Below are 20,622 nucleotides of genomic sequence, written 5' to 3' on the forward strand. Positions count from 1 at the left end.
TGTCAAAAACCGGTGCTCAGGTGGTGCAGCTGTAAAACATGCTAGCATATCAGACTCGTCGGTTCAAAACTCAGCTCTGCCATCCGACATGCTGGGCGCCTACACGAACGATTGGCTGTTGTTCGGGGGGGGGGGGGTTGCCGGAGGGAACCTCATAACTGATGCAATTACGACCTCTGCTGGCTGATTGATGGCGCCTGCATTCGAGGGATAATGCGTTGATCAGGGTGTGGCTCTCCATACACAAAGCTGATTTGCATATGAACTCGCCTCATGCATGTGAAAATTTGCACTTGGCTACTGAACACGTTAGGGGATGTGTGTTAGTCTCGGCTCTCCTCAGTCAGGGTGGAGTTTAACATCAGTAGAGAGGAAGTGCAATGCAATTGGGTAATTGGATATGACTAGATTGGGAGAAAAATTGGGGGAAAATGCAACAAAAAAAAGTCAAAACCCAAAAACATACTTTAGAGTAACAGTAGTGGTTTGTATAAATGAAACTCAGGAATGCTGATCTTAGCCCCATCAAACATTCGTAACAAGACCCCAAAGTTGCTGCATATTGCTCTCTCACTAAACTGCTAGAAATTTAAAAGCAAGAATTATGCAATGATGAATGATGCAAAATCTTTCTTACTTGGGAATTGACGATATTTCAGTTTCTGACATATAACTATAACTGATTTTTTCTTCTTTACTATTTACTAAAATAAAATGATCTGAATGATTTGCAATTGCAGGCTGTGACAGTTATTCATGAGTGAAATAAGTGAAAAAAGAATTAAAGGATGAATACTGTGAAGTTAGTACCTTGTGAGCGTTCTAAGTTGCCCAGCGTCGCGATTTGCTCCACCAGATCGTTTGAGTTCCACTGGCTCATTTCCAGAAGCATGGCTGTCTTCCCTTCCATAACATCTGACAACATGGAGAAAAAAAACAATTGCAATGAAAACAATTTCAGAGACACTTCAGGAATAAAAATCCAATTAGTTGCTCAGCAAAAACCAGTTGGCTGAGTTTTGCTTTAATTGTTTATAGCAAGCCATTTCCTCAGATCATTATGGTGGCAGTTATTAGTTCCCAGTGCTAAATAAATCAATATTGGCAAATCATTCGGGGCAGTCATGCTTCACAAATCAGAGAGAGCATTTATACTATCACAGAGAAAGAGTTTTAAAATACAAATACAACACAAAGACTGGAAATCATTCAAAAATGTGCAATCTGAATACAAATACACTGATCAGCCATAACATTAAAACCACCTCCTTGTTTCTACACTCACTGTCCATTTTATCAGCTCCACTCACCATATAGAAGCACTTTGTAGTTCTACAATTACTGCCTGTAGTCCATCTATTTCTCTACATACTTTTTTAGCCTGCTTTCACCCTGTTCTTCAATGGTCAGTACCACCACAGAACCACCACAGAGCAGGTATTATTTAGGTGGTGGATCATTCTCAGCACTGCAGTGACACTGACATGGTGGTGGTGTGTTAGTGTGTGTTGTGCTGGTATGAGTGGACCAGACACAGCAATGCCGCTGGAGTTTTTAAACACCGTGTCCACTCACTGTCCACTCTATTAGACACTCCTACCTAGTTGGTCCACCTTGTAGATGTAAAGTCAGAGGCGACCACTCATCTGTTGCTGCTGTTTGAGTTGGTCATCTTCTAGACCTTCATCAGTGGTCACAGGACGCTGCCCACGGGGTGCTGTTGGCTGGATATTTACATTTACATTTTCAGCATTTAGCAGACGCTCTTATCCAGAGCGACTTACAGAAGTGCTTCTATAGTGAACATTTTATTTCTCAAGTTTAGGTAAACAACAGTCGAAGAACACAAATCTGCTAAAACCTGTTAGAACCAAAGTGCCTTTTTTTTTTTTTTGGAAATGGAAAAGAATGGAACAAAATGTTAGTAAATAAGTACAAGTCAGCCTAAGTGATTAGTAAAAAGGTGGGTTTTTAATCGTTTTTTAAAGACAGCAAGAGACTCAGATGTTCGGACAGACAGAGGAAGTTCATTCCACCACTTCGGCGCTAGAACAGAGAAGAGCCTTGATGCTTGTCTTCCTCGAGTCCTTGGTGGAGGATCAAGTCGAGCGAGACTAGAGGCTCGGAGGTTGCGTGGTACAGAGCGGGGTTTGATTAGGCCACGAAGGTAGCTTGGGGCTGGTCTATTTTTGGCTTTGTAGGCGAGCGTCAGTGTTTTAAACTGAATGCGTGCAGCTACAGGAAGCCAGTGAAGAGAACGCAGCAGTGGGGTGATGTGGCAGTGTTTGGGTTGGTTAAAAACCAGACGTGCAGCTGCATTTTGAATGAGCTGTAAGGGTTTAATCGTGGACATGGGAGCTCCAGCCAGAAGGGAGTTGCAGTAGTCCAACCGTGAGATTACAAGTGATTGCACCAGAATCTGGGTAGCTTCCCTGGAGAGAAATGGACGAATCTTCCTGATGTTGTACAGGAGGAACCGACACGCTCTTGTCATGTTGGCTATATGAGGAGAGAATGTCAGCTGGTTATCAAGGACAACACCAAGGCTTCTTACCTTATCAGATGGTCTGATCTGGGAGTCATCCAGAGAAATGACTAGGTCCTGGGTTGGAGACTGATCTCCAGGAATGAGCAACATCTCTGTCTTGCTGGGATTAAGTTTCAGATGATGAGCCGACATCCATTGTGAGATATCTCGCAGACATGCTGAGATGCGAGCTGAGACTTGTGTGTCTGAAGGAGGAAATGACAGAACGAGCTGAGTGTCATCTGCATAGGAGTGGTAGGAGAAGCCATGGGAGGCTATGACCTTGCCCAGAGAGCTGGTGTAGATAGAGAAAAGAAGTGGGCCGAGTACAGAGCCCTGAGGAACACCGGTTGAGAGAGTGCATGGGGGAGATATGGATCCCCTCCATGACACTTGGTAGGAGCACCCTTCCAGGTAGGAGGCCATCCATTGCCATGCTGAACCTGTTACTCCAAGGTTGGAGAGAGTGGTCAGGAGAATGCTGTGATTCACTGTGTTGAAGGCTGCAGAGAGGTCAAGAAGAATAAGGACAGATGACAGTTTGGCTGCTTTGGCTGCATGAAGCTTCTCAGTAACAGCTACAAGAGCTGTTTCTGTAGAATGTGCTGCCTTGAAGCCATATATTTTTGGTTGGTGGACTATTCTCAGTCCAGCAGTGACAGTGAGGTGTTTAAAAACTCCAACAGCGCTGCTGTGTCTTATCTACTCATACCAGCACAACACACACTAACACACCACCACCATGTCAGTGTCACTGCAGTGCTGAGAATGATCCACCACCTAAATAATACCTGCTCTGTAGTGGTCCTGTGGGGGTACTGACCATTGAAGAACAGGGTGAAAGGGGGCTAAAAATGCATGGAGAGAAACAGATGGGCTACAGTCAGTGATTGTAAAACTACAAAGTGCTTCTATATGGTAAGTGGAGCTGATAAAATGGACAGTGAGTGTAGAAACAAGGAGGTGGTTATAATGTTATGGCTGTTCGGTGTATATCCATACTTTTAAGCTGCAGCATTAATATGAAGCATTTCAGTTATTTTAAAGTAGCATTTAAATACATACAGTTTAACACAGTGATTAAATACATTTTGCTCATTGTTTTTTTCTCTTTAAATTTATCTTTGTAAATAAATACAAGTGCTAGCACACCACTGTGGAGTGGTAAAACTGGTTTGACCGCCTGCACTTGTTTTTGTTGGACAGTGTCAAAGGGTGTGTCTGGTGATCGTCTCTTCTTGATGAGATCTATGGTTGTGCAAGCGGCAGTGGATTCACAATTGGGATTTGGAAATTGGGATTGGGATTTATTAATAGTGGGTTTCCATTGCTAACTGGTGTGTATACAGACACAAAAGTCATTCTGACCTTAAAATATAATTGAACTGTTTGTGCCTGATAAACTCTATACACTATGAAGCCAAAATGATGTGGATATCTGTTATAATGATTAAGTTCAGGTGTTTAAACCACATCTACTGCAGGTGTATACAATCAGTTATATAAAGTACTGTACATCGTACACTGATCAGCCATAACATTAAAACCACCTCCTTGTTTCTACACTCACTGTCCATTTTATCAGCTCCACTTACCATATAGAAGCACTTAGTTGTTCTACAATTACTGACTGTAGTCCATTTGTTACTCTGCATGCTTTGTTAGCTCACTTTCATGCTGATCTTCGATGGTCAGGACCACCACCGGACCACCACAGAGCAGGTATTATTTAGGTGGTGGATGATTCTCAGCACTGCAGTGACACTGACATGGTGGTGGTGTGTTAGTGTGTGTTGTGCTGGTATGAGTGGATCAGACACAACAGCGCTGCTGGAGTTTGCTTCCAACTTTTAGACAATGGTCTGTGAAAGGTCTTTCCTTTTCCAGCTTAACTGCACCACTGTGCACAAAGTCATGTCCAAAACAGAATAATTTATAAGTTTGATGAGAAGGAACTTTAGTAACCACTCAGGGAACACCATTGAGATGAATTGGAAGGTCAATGTAAGTCAGGCCTTCTGATCTAACATCACTGCCTGATCTCACAAATGCTCTTTTGACTGAACAGGCCCCCACAGACACACTTCAAAAACTTGTGGAAAGCACTGCCAAAATATTGAAAGATGTTAAACACATTTTTTCTATAGTAGGGTTTTGTTATTCTGGGTTTAGCAGATTAACCTAAGTTTTAAAAATCTAATTCATAAAAAAAAAACATTTTATTAGTCTTTGGTTATCTTAATAATATGTTCAAATCCAAAAAATTGCAGTAGTGGTTTCACAGTGGAAATTAACTTGTTTCAGCAGTAAGAGATGGGTGATAAAAAAAAACAGGGGAAAAGACAACTAAGTAAAAAACCAAAATTAAAAAACGTAAGTAACAGACTTGAGAGCTGCGTAAAGGGACAATAAGTAGAAAAAAATCTAAAAGGTGGGACTGCAGTAACTGGCTGCCACTTGCACAGCGCCGCCTTTTTTTGTTACTTTTTGTAGTTTTTATATAAACCCTGTCTTATTTTCTTGAGTATTTTCTACTTATCGTCCCTTTATGCAGTTCCTAAGTATGTTTCTCATGTTTTTTAATGTAAGGTTTTCACTTAGTTGTTTCACCCTATTCTTGTACTGCTGAAACAAGTAAATTTCCCCAAGGGGGTCAATACAGGCTTATCTTAGCTTAAAACACATTACCATTAAACTTAGGAGAAGTAAAAAAGCTGATCTCTGGAATACTTTCTGGAGAGGTAATGGACTGTTTCAATGGTTTGACCTGGTACTCTTAGCTGAAATAATGCCATGCTTGGGCGGTGCAGCAGTCTATTTCACGAGCCTATTACAACTGAGATTAGTAGTAATAAAGCAGTACTATCAACATGATTGGATATGACTTGGAAGAAAGGACAGGGGGAGGGGTTTGGGTGAAGCTTTGCGATGGTTTGGCACCCTGTCCAGGGTATTCTTCCCTGCCGCCATGTGTTTCCTGGTTAAACTGACCCCACCGCAACCCTGACCAAGACCAATTGTGTGGCCTGCCCAGAGCCCTGACCTTAACCCCATCCAACAACTGCTTATGTGGCTAAAGAAAATCAAGTCTCTGCAGTCCGGCTTTTCAAAAATTTACTTCGTGTGGGCCAGTGGTAGCTCAGTGGTTAAGGTACTGGACTGGTGATTACAAGGTTGTAGCTTCAAGCCCCACATCTGCCAGACTGCCAGTGTTGGTCTCTTGAGCAAGGGCCTTAACCCTCAGTTGCTTAGATTATATACGGTCACAATTATAAGTCGATTTGGGTAAAAGCGTCTGCTAAATGCCACAAATGTAATGCTTTGTTTTAAATCCAATGTTAGAATGTCTTTACCCCCAATGGGTTTTTTGAACAGGTGTTTTGGTTTGACCCTTTCTCTGCGATAGTTCTGAATCACGTCTTCAGAATGGCCCTCAACGCTACCACAGTGTAGTGTGGGTGGACAAACAAACTAAGCTGGAAGGTAAAAAAGGTCAGCTACACAGATGCCAAAACAATTAAATGTGAAATGCCATGGCTAAATTTAGCCCTCTTTTTCCCCAACAGGAAAGGAAAGGGTAAAAAGAAGGAATCTAATGAGGATAGATCACGCTGCCAGCCTGGTTCTTCACCTCCAGCTGTGAAGTAAGTAGGCAGTTTTTGAAAAAGAATCTGTTGTAATTTAGACTTTCAGAAACCCGTTTCATTATCAATACATTATCACACTGAGCATTAGCCTGAAGCAGAGTAATCATTTCACAACCGCTGGAACTAAATACAAACGTTTTCCTCAGCGTTTGTTCCATCGCACTCTAAGCCATCAGTGTCTGGGGGCCAAATAATTGCAGGCTGTGTTCACATAAAAATAATGCAAAGTTGTTATGATGAATGGACTAGGACCCAAGGTGCAGAGAAAAATAATAGATTTTATTTAAACAAAAGGCAATATAAACCAAAAAAGAAAAAAGTGAAACAAAAACAAATCGGGAGAACCCCGATTGAGCTGCTGGATCCGCAGGTGAGGGCAACTGAAAAAGAGAAAAAAAAATAACAATACGTGGAGACGCAAACCCCCGGTCACTCAGGTGCAGAATGTTCGCGTTAACCATTGCACCACACACTGATGAATGGCAACAACGCCCACCGCGCTTAAGAAGCGCTGGTTGGGGAAAAAGGCGCAAAAATAAATGAGTGCTCCCAAAAAGGGGAGATTCCGAAATAACTAGAGTGTTACGGGAGAACAGGATCGGTGGCTGCTCCTGAACCACGTATCTGGTGGTAGGAGACAGCCAACCGGTAATATACAAAAAGAGATGAGTTAGCGAGATATTTTTAGGCGGATTCGAACCGGGAATGGGTCTGGTACCGTTCGGGCTACCTTCTTTCCCTAACAAAAGGGTGAGTTGACGCTCTCACACAAAGACCAACAGAAACAAAAGGTGCGACGCCCACTGCTGCACGCTGGTGGCCTAAATAGGCCAGGTGCAGCTGCAGGCAATCGCCCTAATCAGCAGGCCTCCTACAAGAGGCCTTGCTTTGCTTTGTTCTGTAACGCCTGCTTCGCCGGGAACCTGGGGTAAGTTCACCAGCTACCGCAGGCACCCTAACAAAAGTAACTTAGTTTATCTATATTTAGATAAGTAAAATTTAATGTGTATTATGTATATTAGTATATGTCATTTTTTTTTTTATTGCTAAGAGCTAGTGAAAGAGCAATTATCCATCATTCAAACTGGACATGTTCTATGTTCCATATCTGTTACAGTTAAAAAATGCATAAAACATTGCCACCGGTCGGCTGGGCGTCATCTAGCGGCCATAACTGGCAGTGCCTGCAGCAGACATGGTTCTGCTAGGGCGGGATGACCGGACTATGTGGGTGGGGTCTTCAAACGCTGTGTAAGGACCCTGATTGGCAGATAGAGAGGTGCCTGTGCAGAGTGCATAGGTGAAAAAGGGTTCTGCTAAGGGCTGCACACGGGTCAGAGGAGGCGTAAGCAGCAATATACCCACCTATCCCTGCAATCAGGGATCCCCAGCAGTGGAAGACAAATTCACTACGCTAAATTGGGAGAAAATGGGAGAAAAACCAAAAATAAAACAGAAAAAAATGCATAACATGTTAAAAATTAGTGGTTTAAAATTAATATCCAGAGTTTTTTTGACCCATTCATTTTAATTAACCGCTATATCCTGGTCAGGGTTCTGGTTTAACTGGGACACACAAGGCGCCAGTCCATTGCAGGGCTTCGCCCATCACCGCCTCTCCCTCAGACCAAGCCTCTCTGTGTAGACACTCGGCGGCCAATAACACCTCTGAGATTCAAACCTGGATCTCAGTGGTTGTAGGCTAGTGTAATATTATTATTATTATTATTTCTACTAAATGTTACTAATACTAATAATATAAATGCATAAAAGAGTTTTTCTGCTTGGATTACAAAATCAGCTCTTTTCTCTGGAAGAAACTGGTGCATGTGAATTGTTGGTGACCCTCAGCAATCTGAGCTCCTCTTTCAGTCTGTAGCTTCGCTCTCAGTTCAAATCAAGCATCAGCTGTCGAACAGGAATTTAAATGAACTTTTTAAGGGGCAGCATTCATCAAACAATTCATTTTTCAGTTATTGTTCAACTGGTTTATCTTCAACATCCTGACCCAAAAGCTTATTTTTTTATGCTGATGATAAAAGGCCAGACACATTTTCCTCTGCCAAAATATACATTGAATTGACATATAAAACATCTGCATTTCTTATCTGAGTAATCTGAGTAAAAAAAACATCAGAAGACAGTAAGTCAATGAGTGCATATTTCATGAACTATAGTTTTAAATGGCACTTAGTATAACAGGACAAGAGGACGAGAAATGTAATATGCAGACTCCATGTGTAAGTTCCTCTTCTGACACTGACAGCTACACATTTACGCATGTTCTGTCAGATTAGTCGTGACAAGCACCTCAAATACCCTGTACAACATTCAGTCTTGATATATATAAACAGGAGAAAGAAAGACTGACAATAACTGCAGCTGATGAAGAGAGACAGACAGCAAATGCATATATATGAAAGAAATAAGACTCAGTAACATCAAAGAGAAACAAACCTAATATACAGTACAATATCTATCAAACAATATCAAATAGAACATCAAACATTCACTTAATATCAAGTGAGATTTATTCCATTATAAATAAGACTTTCATGTACCAACAAACAAAGGGTTACGCATTACTTTATATAAAAGAGCTTAGGATCTTCAGATTGTCCCTTTGAGCTTCAGTAATGAATCAGCAATGAATTAAGACTTCTCTAATCCCAAAACAATACAACTCTTTGTACTTTTATATTTTATGTTGTATGGCATGAGTGAGCACGTGTGGCGTAATGGTAAGAGACACACTGCTTCCAACAGCAGTGCCTGAGTGCTGGGGACTTTAAATCCCATGCTAGTCTCACAAATACAGACGGCGTAACATTAAAACCACCTCCTTGTTTCTACACTCACTGTCCATTTTATCAGCTCCACTGACCATATAGAAGCACTTTATAGTTCTACAATTACTGACTGTAGTCCATCTGTTTCTCTACATACTTTTTTAGCCTGCTTTCACCCTGTTCTTCAATTGTCAATACCACCACAGGACCACTACAGAATAGTTATAATTTAGGTGGTGGATCATTCTCAGCACTGCAGTGACAATGACATGGTGGTGGTGTGTTAGTGTGTGTTGTGCTGGTATGAGTGGATCAGACACAGTAGCGCTGCTGGAGTTGTTAAATACCATGTCCACTTACTGTCCACTCTATTAGACACTCCTACCTAGTTGGTCCTACCTAGAGACGATCACTCATCTATTGCTGCTGTTTGAGTTGGTCATCTTCTAGACCTTCATCAGTGGTCACAGGACGCTGGCCACAGGACGCTGTTGGCTGGATATTTTTGGTTGGTGGACTATTCTCAGTCCAGCAGTGACAGTGAGGTGTTTAAAAACTCCATCAGTGCTGCTGTGTCTTATCCACTCATACCAGCATATATATATATATACAGTGCTGCTTGAAAGTTTGTGAACCATCCAAACATGGTCATTGTTTTCTAAAAATTTTTTTAAATAATCTTATGAAATGAACATCCAAATCTCAATTTGTAAAGCAGACCTTCCAAATAAGGGACACACAGAAAAAATATATATATTTTCATTATTTATTCAACAAAAGTAATTTATCTCTCAAAAAACAGAAAATCTGCCAAGTGCAAAAGTATGTGAACTCTTTTAGTTAGTAGCTTGTGGCCCCTTCTTTTGCAGCCATTACTTCAACCAAACGTCTTCTGTAACCACAAACGAGTGTCTCACATCTGCTTTTTGGGATTTTTGCCCACTCCTCCTTGCAGAACTCTGCCAGTTGAGAGAGGTTGGAGGGACATCTGGCATGTACCGCCCGCTTCAGATCTTGCCTCAGCATTTCTATAGGATTGAGGTCCGGATTTTGACTGGGCCAATCCAGAGTGCGAATCTTCTTTTTCTTAAGCCATTCCTTGGTAGTTTTGTTGGAATGCTTTGGGTCATTGTCTTGTTGCATAATCCATTTCTGTCCCAGCTTCAACTCCCTGACTAATGGCAGGAGATTCTGGTCAAGAATTTGTTGATAGGCCTGGGAATTGATGGTTCCCTGGATAATATGGAGTCGTCCAGGTCCTGAGGCAGAAAAGCAGGCCCAGACCTTCACATTTCCACCACCATGCTTCACTGTTGGGAGGAGGTTCTTCTCTTTATATGTAGTGTTGACTTTTCTCCAAACATGGCGCCTGTGATTGTGGCCAAATAATTCAATTTTGGACTCATCTGTCCAGAGAATGGACTTCCAGAAGTCAATGCAAGTCAGTCAAACAACTAAACATCATTTCTCAAATAAAAAAAGATTAGATGTTTAAATAATATTTTCCTTTACCAGGAAACATAATAAAAAGTTATATACTTTTGTAACGTGTTGCCTTTAGCACTTTCTGACTTTCTGGCAGACAGTGGGGTAATGAACAGTCATGAAAAAGTGAGAGCCTGATGCCTGTGAGATCTCATTATGATATGTGGATGCTTTTGACAAATGGGCAGCACTGCAAGCCAGTTCTGTACAGATGAGCTCATTAGGGCTTTGGGACAAGTTCCAGTACCATCACTATAATGTTGTGGAATGTGAATATAGCAGCAAGGGTAACATCACCTTCATTTTCTGTCTATTAAAACTACATAAATAAAGATGTGATAAATATTATACATTTTGTACGCAGGCATTACGGCCTCTATCTGAGTACAGTTTTACACAATGAGACAGGTAATACCACCCCAGATTTACCTCTAGACTTTAGCACCTCTTAGTTGCATGCAAGTTGGGGTTCCCTCGAAACACAAGCGCTTCCCTGTTAATTTAGATTCACCTTTAACTTTAACTTTTCTTTTGGTGTGATTTCTCCTCTGGTGACCAGCAGCATTATTTGTTTGTCTGACAGTGGGTGTGTTCGAAAACCTAGGGAGCTGCCTTGCTGTCTTACTGTCTACATAGGCAGCTGACTTAGTAGAGAGGATTCTAATAAGTTAGTGACTTAAAAGGCAGGTTATTCGAACGCACTACTTAGCGATTCCATCGGGTTTAGCATTTCGCGTTTAGCATTCAGCATCTCGCCATTAAAACCAATAAACTGAGGTAGCATAGCACGCTAACGTCAATAACATCTCCCTTCATGTACCGATAACGGTTAAATTTCCTGACAAGCCCGAACTTGCAAATAAAAACACTCGGTACAAATTTATACAAGTTAAAAATCAGTAATATTTTATTTACGTTTGAAAATAACTCGTTTCTCCGCCCCGTCAGCCATGAATGCTGGGATTGTCTTGATCACTAAGGCAGCGTCCGATGCTCACTCGTTCTTGAGCCAAAATAACATTGAAATAATAAGATGCCTCAGAAGTGTGGATTTTAAGGCATCTAGGATTTCGAACAGCCTCCTTCTCGGGAGCGCACAGAGGATGACGTAAAATGCTGCCTATGTAGACAGCACACTAGCTTTTCGAACACACCCAGTGTGTGGTCTCCACTGTATTTCACCATGAACATGATTTCCTTTCATTTTTATGCTTTACCACCTCTTTATCATGGTCAGGTAACACACATTCAGATAGAACGCTGATCCATCGTGGGGCCTCGGCCACCCCTCCTTAGACATAGCCAATCATGTCTGTTTGAAGACGCCCAACCGGCTGATAGATGTATTGAATCCAGCTTCATTGTGCTCCCAGAGTTGGTTTATGTGCCACGTTTATGGGATAAGCCAACGCCTCCTCTAGTCTGATTGGACTGTAGCAAATGATCCAAAGCTGCTCCTTGTTTTAGGTGAAATGCTTAAGGTATTTAAGGGAGCAGCTGTGGATCATTCGACGGAGGATATTTTGGTTTCCTAGGATTGTCATGCTTTTGAATAGATCTTTGGTTGTTGTCAGGTCATGATTTTGGTTTATGTTCTTGCTCACACTCATGCTCTTGCTTCAAGTCTTGTTTTGTGTTGAAGTCTTGTTTATGTTTGGTGTTAGCATATATTAGCTTAGCTTAGGGTCTAGTATAGTTTAGTCAGGTTTCATGTGTGTTTAGTTTAGCATTAGATGTTAGCTTAGCATTTAGCTTAGATCATGTGTTAGTATGTTTTGTCTTGTGTAACCCTGTCTTGTCTTTAGTTATTATTAAACTTTTTGTAAACATCGCTGCGTGTGTGTCCGCCCTCTCTTGTCTTGTTAGCCCATTCATTACAGTAGCACCACTGGGGATTTGAATCCTGGATCTCATTATTGCATTATTACAGGTTGAAGCCCTGCAACAGGTTGGTGCCCTGTACAGGGTATTCTTTCCTAGCATCCAGTGAAACCGAACCTGCTGCAGCACTGAACAGGGTAAAGTGGTTGAAAAAAATTAAAATGTATCTTTACATGTAATGTCAGGAATTAAAGAATAAATTAATCAAAACAGTTTGACCAGTGATGCCTCCTAAAAAAATAGAAATGTTCACCAAATCAGACTGAAATGTGCTATAGCAGCCTCAGATCCCTCCATTAACACGTTTAATTTGATTATATATTGGATTCTCAGGCAGCACAGTGGTAAAATGACAATAATATTTGCATTCGGGGAGTGTACCCCACACAGTTTCCATCCAGGGTGCTCGAATCTGCACTTGTTTTTATGCAATTCAAATGAACCACATGTGGCACTAGCAAATGTTTCCACCTACACAAGTGGATAAATGGGATGGGGAAGCAAATTGATGCAAGGGTGCTGCCAAGTGTTTGCTCAGAAATGTAATGAGAAAATGCTACATCGGGGAGCTTCTTGCATAACATCATGGGACTACGTTGTAAAATTCATACAGCAGAGAATACTTGATTTGGACCTTTTTTACACCAGATGGCCTTACTGACACAGCACTCCTTATTTTATCTGTGCTTTGAACCACCTTTTAATGTCTAGACTGTTCTGCCAGAGAAAACCTGCATGTCAATCATCTGCACCTCCATGACTCCTCTGCCGGTCATAAATGGCACAGCAGATGGACATGGTTCTGTAACTCGTGCCCCTAGCTGATCTCCACAGCCTGTTACACAAAGTTTATGGACAAATGAACACAAAAAGGCATGGAGCTCGATCATTTAAAGGCATCTGTGTATGATAATTTACAGAATTTGAACAGATTGTGCATTTCTACACAGTAAAAACTAATATGTGTAACCTTTAAAGCAATTCCCCTATAAATAATTTGTAGAACTAATATATTTTGGGGGTTTTCCCCTATTTTCTGCCCCCCTCCAAAATGTCTGCATTCTCCAGGCACTTGTTTTTACCTGTCAGTTGCGGGGTCTGTCTGGTGTGAAACGCAACATTATTACAGAAGTTCTGCAACAGGTTGGTGCCCTGTACAGGGTATTCTTTCCTGTCACCCAGTGTAACCGAACCTGCTGCGGCCCTGACCAGGATAAAGCGATTGATTAAAATAAATGAGATGTCACCTCTGGGGCATTCTGCTTTCCCAGGGTAGTTCTGGTGTGAATAGGGATGTAACGATGCACCAGAAGACAGTTAAAAATCAGTGCACATGTGCCACGATTCGAACCGGTTATTCATTTAGCAGCAGCAGAGGGCACTGGCGCTATTCAACTCGCCTGGTTGACGGCACTTGCCAGGTAGGAGATTTTCCAGCCAAATGTATTTATGTGAGGATACTTTCTTTATTTGTATTATTCATTTATTTATATAATGTTGGATTTGTTTTAATTTTACACAATAAGCATTATTTGGCATCGTTTGTACCTACCTCAGAAATAAAATGACATTTATTATTTAGATCAATAAAAGATAAGCACAAACACAGTATTTTATTTTTTTTTTTAAGAGAAAAAATAAAAGGAAACTTTGTCATAATTTGTCTTCAATTGCATTTTGTTTAATAAAATCAGGAAAAAATCCTGTCATGAACCCAGTATCGTGAATCGTATCACATCGTGGGTAGAGTGTATCGTTACATCCCTAGGTGTGAAGGTCAAAAGAGGTGCAACACCGGGTGAGTTCCCAGACAGAAATAAGTATGCCGGCATCACACACCAACAGCCAACCAGCCCAGCTTCAGAGAAACCATGATAAAACTCCTACCTATAGCTCCCACATCAATCATCTGCGCCTCTGTTTCCCTTCTGCCAAAAATGGCAATGCAGAAGGACACGACTCCGAACATGGCTCATTCAGCAGCTGCCACATACATATTGGCATAGATTCACAGAAACACCAAGTCATTTTAAGGAGGAATGTTATGCTTTCTTTGGTGAAATTGAACCTTGGTGATAATTAAATTTTTCAGCAAGACAATGATCCCAAGCACACATCGAAGTCATTAAAGCTTGGTAAAGAAATCAGTCTTGAAATGTCCTCTCCAAATCTAAGTCCTATAGAAATCCCTTGGTGGGGTTTAAATAATGCAGTAACAGTGCTAAAGTCATTAAACTGCAATGAGCTAGAAGCTTTCGCTTAAGAAAAATTGGCAAAGATTCCACAAGAGAGGTGCCAGAAGCTTGTAAGCACTTAGTGAAATGGCTTATTAGAAATTTTCATGGCAGAAGGATTTTCTACCAAGTACTAAGGCTGTGAACTGAATAACAGGACACATGGACATGGTCAAGAAAAGTAAGTGTAGATTTCTGTTATTAAAACTGCTTGTAAATATCAATAATATATATATATATATATAGGGCTGTCGCGCTAACCGCAATTTTGAAATATTGCGGTATAAACCAGCCAACCGCAGGGCATGCCAAGCAACCGCAACACCGCGGTGTTCACGTTTTTTCTTTCTTTCTTCTCTTTTTTTTTTTTATATTGTTGCAAAGTCCATCTTGTTTTACGCTTACATTCGGGCGTAATAAATGTTAAATAAATTCATAATGAAAATGAGCTAGGAGCGACATTTTCCCGCCACCTGTTCGCATGCGTTGCTGCCGAGTGTCAGGCTTTGTGTTTAAAAATGTAAACAATCGCAACAGGAATTATAGGCAAGTTTATTAATGATTAAATTGAGTTCACACTCAGTAAATACTTGTAATTTAGACTATATTCAAACAGGCTTGGTGTACTAAAACACTTAATGACGGTTAATATGGAATTGCAGCCTGCAAATATTCTCTTGCTGGCTTGCTGGAATGATTTAAATGTATTTTTTCGTTGAATAAAAATGTATTGAAACGAATAATAACTTGAAATGTAGTATATATTGTTATGTTAATTATACCTACTAAATAGATAGTTTGTCGCATTGTAAAGTCGCATGCAGGTACAGTACACGTGTATTAGTGTAACGAGCCCCATCAGAGAGAGTTTTAGTACCGAGGGGAACATTGCTACCCCACTCAGATCCTCTCTGGAACCACATCAGGTGAACATGTTGGTTCTTCTAGCGCGCATGATAACGCAGGTTTAAACTCTTACAGACTTTATTCTTTATTCTATTTTTTTTTACCATATTTTGATTAGATGTGCATTTAAAATATTTAGCCTAAACACTTTTTTTTTCGTTTCACAGTGTATATCTAGCCTAAGCTAAATTTAAACCTTTTTTAATAGAGAAAAGATGTGCATCCCTGCTCTGTTCTGTATTTAACAATAAACACGCATTTCATTGGTCTTAAAGCTGTCTCATCTTTGTCATTATAAAGCAATAATATACCGAATCATAGCCTAACAATAAAGCTTGTTTATATAGCTCTAAAATCCAGATTAATTAAGTAATTTTCAAAAACAAAAAAAAATGTCGATATTACCGCATACCGCGATATTGAGACAGGTTGAATATCGCAAGGGGAAATTCTTTCACCGCGACAGCCCTATATATATATATATATCTGTATATATCTGTTTACTGAGACTTCTTGTTGTTGTACATTTTCCATTTATTTACATCAGCATAATACCTTTCAGGGTGGGGGAGATGAATATTTTTGATTGCAGCTGTATTTATATTAGTTTTAGTTACACTGTTTTACACACGACAGAGTATGTTGTTGAGAAACCGGCAACTACTGTAGTCTCTATTGTGGTTGGCAAAAAAATGGAACTATACATCTATGTCAACTATAACATCTGTATGAAACAAACTTCACTTTAATCTGCTAACAGCATGAATAATATCATAACGTACCTCGAGCATCAAAGAACTCCTCGTCCGAGTCCTCATCCATGGACTCTTGTGCAATGTTCTGGAGCATCCAATGCGTTGCACTGTATTTTCGGGATGGATCTAGAAAAAAGCATTTAAAACAGCATTTAAACAAATATTCAACTGAATTGAATTTAATTTCATGTGTTACCACTGCTTTTTCCAGGTCAGAGTCCTTCATCCTCTTTTTTATTATTATTTATGATTTATCAGTGAATATACTCTATATTGAACAGTGATCTCTTTGCCAAGGTAAAAAAAAAACACGTTTTGTAGTCAAAGACTCAGCCTTTCCTAGATGCTGCTTTTGTACCAAACCATGATTACAATCGCCTGTAATTAAAATCGCATCATTATTATTATTAGTTTTTTCACCTCGTTACTAGCCCTAAATTGCCACCGTCCCATTTTTTTTGGAATGTGTTGCAGGCCTGAAATGCATGGAATGGATGTTTATTAATAAATGAAATGAAGTTGAGCAGACAAAACATGAAATATCTCAGGTTCAAACTGTCTGCAATCAAATAAGAGTCAAAGTAAATGTTAGAAACTCTGTGTTTTTTTTATTATTTGCACTTTCCATGCTGTCCCAATTTTTTTCTGATTTGGGGTTGTAACAACAAAAATTACAACAAAAACAGGTCATCTATGAAAAGCTGATGAAGAACAGGTCATACTAATTGCAGTTAAGAGAGCTTTACATCATCATGAAAGAAACACCTGCTACTGCTTTTCTTTTTCCTGTCCGGGTGTGTTACTGCATTGCAATGATTCCAGGGAAACCAGACCGGTGGTAAAACATGAAAATGAATGCATGAATACAGCATCAAAACAATAAAACAAGTTGCCAAATGTATATTTTTATGTTTTTTTAAACCCACAATCCTTAAAATGTAAGGCACAGACAGCTAGAACAAGCACATTTTATGTCAGAGTTATCCATTTTTTATTCCACATACAAATGTGGTTAGAATCTTAGCAGCTTTGTACCTGAAGGTGAAGCTATAAAGCCATTTATACCTTTTAAGGTCAAATCCAAAGACTGGGTCTGGCTGGGTAGTCAAGACTACATTATCAGGGTATAAGTCTATATGTATTTATATGTGGGTCATTTTTAGGTAAGACAAATTTCAGAATCAGAATCTTTAAGTACCAGATGTAAAGGAAATTCTCTTGGTGCAGGTGTCAACATATATACATCAAATTAAATAGAAAGAGGAACACTATATATAAACACAGAATAAACAATACAACAGTAACATAAACAGTACAGCATCAGACAACTGTGCAGTGGAGATGTACAGTTCACTGACAAACTTAATAAATTTGTCAAACTTTAATAAATATGTGCATTGACTGTATGATAAAATCATGTGCATTCTGTTAAATTTACCCATTAATTTTAAATGTTGGTTTTTATTTTTTGTTTTCGGCACCATACTTTCGGCTGTATCCTCTAAAGCCCGTTAGTCCCCCTGAAAGCAAATATAACTTTTGCATATATGGCAATTAAAAAGAGGTGCCAAGCCTCATTTAATAACATCCCTTACTGAGGAATTTCATCCCAATTTGGACTAACACACTCCTTGCTAGTTGCCTAAATTTACAGAATGCTACCACATACGAATTACGTTTCCCAAACAATTTTTTTTCCAATGCAATTAAGTTTTACAGATGCCAGCAGTGCATATATTACCAGTCCAGATCTTATTAAACACATAACAGAAGCAGAACATGAAGAATGGCACAGTTCCCCTGAGCTCGGCTTGTGTGGAATACACTGTTGCAATAGCACGTCCCTGAGGGAACACCACTTTGAAGCCGAGTGTGGTTAATTAAAACGGAAATGCGCTTCTGCTGCTGGTGTTCCAAACTGAGAGCTAGAGGTGGATTCAGCTGAGCTCTGATAAGCACAAAAAGATCTTTCTATTCAAGCCTCATTGTTTCACACTGTTTTAGAGAGAGGGCATATGTTCCTCTGGCACTTCTTAACTCAGAGCCCCAGTTCCCCTTGGCAGACACAGAGCTAAAAAAAAGAGATCTGTTCATGTTTACAACCTTGTGCAAATTCAACAAAGACTCAGGCTCGCAAAATAAAGCAATGATTTCATTAGAGACCAGAAAATCCATACCCGTTAATTAGTGTCCAGCCAGGGCTATTGTTCTCTCTTATTAATTCAGCAGAGGCTGTCAGTTATTGATCTGCTAAACTTTAGCCAAGTCCAAGTTGATGGAACCAGGGCTAAGCGGACAATCATTTTATATCAAAATAAAATCACAGAAGGTATGATTTTAATTAAAGCTTAGTGTATTACCAGGTCCACAAAGTGGCCGATAACTCTTATGTATGGCTTAAACATGTCCCATGTTGCCAGTTGCTTAATGCCTAGTTCACACTACACGATTTTTGCCCTGATCTGCGCGAGATTTGCCGGCTCGGGAGCAACTCGGTGTTCGAAACTCAGCTCTCAATCGCTATGTGCGAACTACTCAACAACTCGATCCGAGCGACCAAAGTGAGATATCTAGCTTGTCAAATTTCTGGATCTGAGTTGCACAACTGGCAATGAGTGCTATGTCGAACAGCCAATGAGAACGTAAGATACAGTGTGAGGGGAAACGCAGGGGAGGAGTGTAAAAAGGTGGGACAGGGGCATAATATAGTTTACATCAGAATACATCGGTACACACACAAGTTTTACAGTATTTCTGACCTGATCGTTCTCTACAAAACATAACACAACGTTGCATTGCAAAAAATATTTATTAACCTCCAACTCACTATAGAACCATCCATGCTGCTCGCATAGCCAAATCCACTCAGATTCATTTATTTTTCTTCTTTGCTTGAACGCTCCACATCAGCGCACAAACTTTGATCGCTCGCTTCTTGTTGACGTGCATTTTTGGACGCGGTATCATTAAAACACTCGTCACTTCTCGCGTTTGTTTTCGTGACAAAATGTAGTTTGGGAGACCAGAGAAGCTCGCCTGCGATTCCAGTTGGTGATAGATGGTGTAGTGTGAAACCCCCTATCGCCGATCAGTCGTGTAGTGTAAAAGCCACAACGACTTGAAAGACTCCTGATTACAAGAGATCCAGTTGTGTAGTGTGAACTGTAGAGTAGGGGTGTGCTGTATCGTATAGTTCACGATAATACCGGTATAATTTTTAACACGATTAAAAAAAGCCCATATCGTAATAATAGCAATATTCTGCGTTGTTTACGTAATGACGTCACACAGCTACGCAAATGGCGTACGTTCGTTACGTGGGTCATTTGGGCACAGCAACGAGTATGGCAGAAAGCGGCTCTGCGGTGGAGGAGCTCGTTCCAAAAACTCCAAGTCCACCATAAATTAATCTTTGGCAACCCAAACCCCAACCACCGCTTTGCCGGCAACTTTTTTGCAGAAGTATTTATGCACGCAGGTTCATACAGGGACGCAATTCAACAGCGCACCTCCACCAAACAATGCAGGAATACTCTTAACATTAATGTCAACCACCAACGCAGAAGTAGTACTACTGCTACTTAGTACTACTACTGTACTTAGTAGTAATTGTGGCGCGCTACGAGTAAAGGCGCCACCGGGCTCTGCGCGTTCCAGTGTTGCCAGATTGGGCGGATTTTGTTGGGAAACAATTTAATAGCAGTTAAATAACACTTCTATTTTAAAGAAAATATTCCGTTTTAAAAAGCTCCAGCATTGAAGAAGGTTATTAAAAGTAAAGTCAATTTTCAATGCTGATTTGGCTTAATAGTGTTGGTCAGTCTGTATCATATTGTTAAAAGAAAATTAAGATTAGTTTTCCATGCATTCCATTTCCATTCCATTCCGCTAGCATGTTCTGGGGTTCAATTAAGTGTCATCATTACACATGAGTTGGCAGCCAAATTATTAGGTATTGCAAAGGAATATCTTTGAAATTCTTCCTCATAATGTTAAGGTTGCTATATATTTTTTTTTTTTTTTTACTTGTCAGGGAAAATGAAGAGAAAAAAAGCTTAGTAGTATGCGGGTCTTCGTGATGTAATTCTACATGGCACTCACTGCCTGTATAGGTAAATGAGTGAGTGACCACATAAAAAAAGGTATCAGTTTCTGTGCGACCCCTGTGTAAGCAATGGTCTCAGTCTGGCCACCCCTATGGAAATTGTCTGACTCCGCCATTACGTTACATTATTTTTACTGGAAAGACAAAATACAGAAAAGTGTGCGTAATTCTTACATACGTCTTACATTGTTTTACGAAGTGTTAACTTATATTAATTCTAAATAAAAACTGAACATTATTTTTTTTTGCAAAAGTGTTATGGGGAACGTTGGGGGAATGTTCATGTGGAAACA

The 20,622-nt window shown here is 40.1% G+C and overlaps 1 protein-coding gene across 1 annotated transcript in view; it reads right to left on the reverse strand.

Moving 5' to 3' along the window:
* Positions 1–20,622, reverse strand: part of plrdgb (PITP-less RdgB-like protein) — a 107,674-nt gene that overhangs the window by 61,350 nt on the left and 25,702 nt on the right. The window contains exons 2-3 of the mRNA XM_063011434.1: positions 16,252–16,350; positions 811–915 (exon numbers count right to left, since the gene is read on the reverse strand). Coding sequence (XP_062867504.1) covers positions 811–915; positions 16,252–16,350 — 204 coding nt within the window. The remainder of the gene's footprint in view (positions 1–810; positions 916–16,251; positions 16,351–20,622) is intronic.

Source organism: Trichomycterus rosablanca, chromosome 16 (genome assembly GCF_030014385.1).
Source record: "Trichomycterus rosablanca isolate fTriRos1 chromosome 16, fTriRos1.hap1, whole genome shotgun sequence".
NCBI classification, from domain to species: domain Eukaryota; kingdom Metazoa; phylum Chordata; class Actinopteri; order Siluriformes; family Trichomycteridae; genus Trichomycterus; species Trichomycterus rosablanca.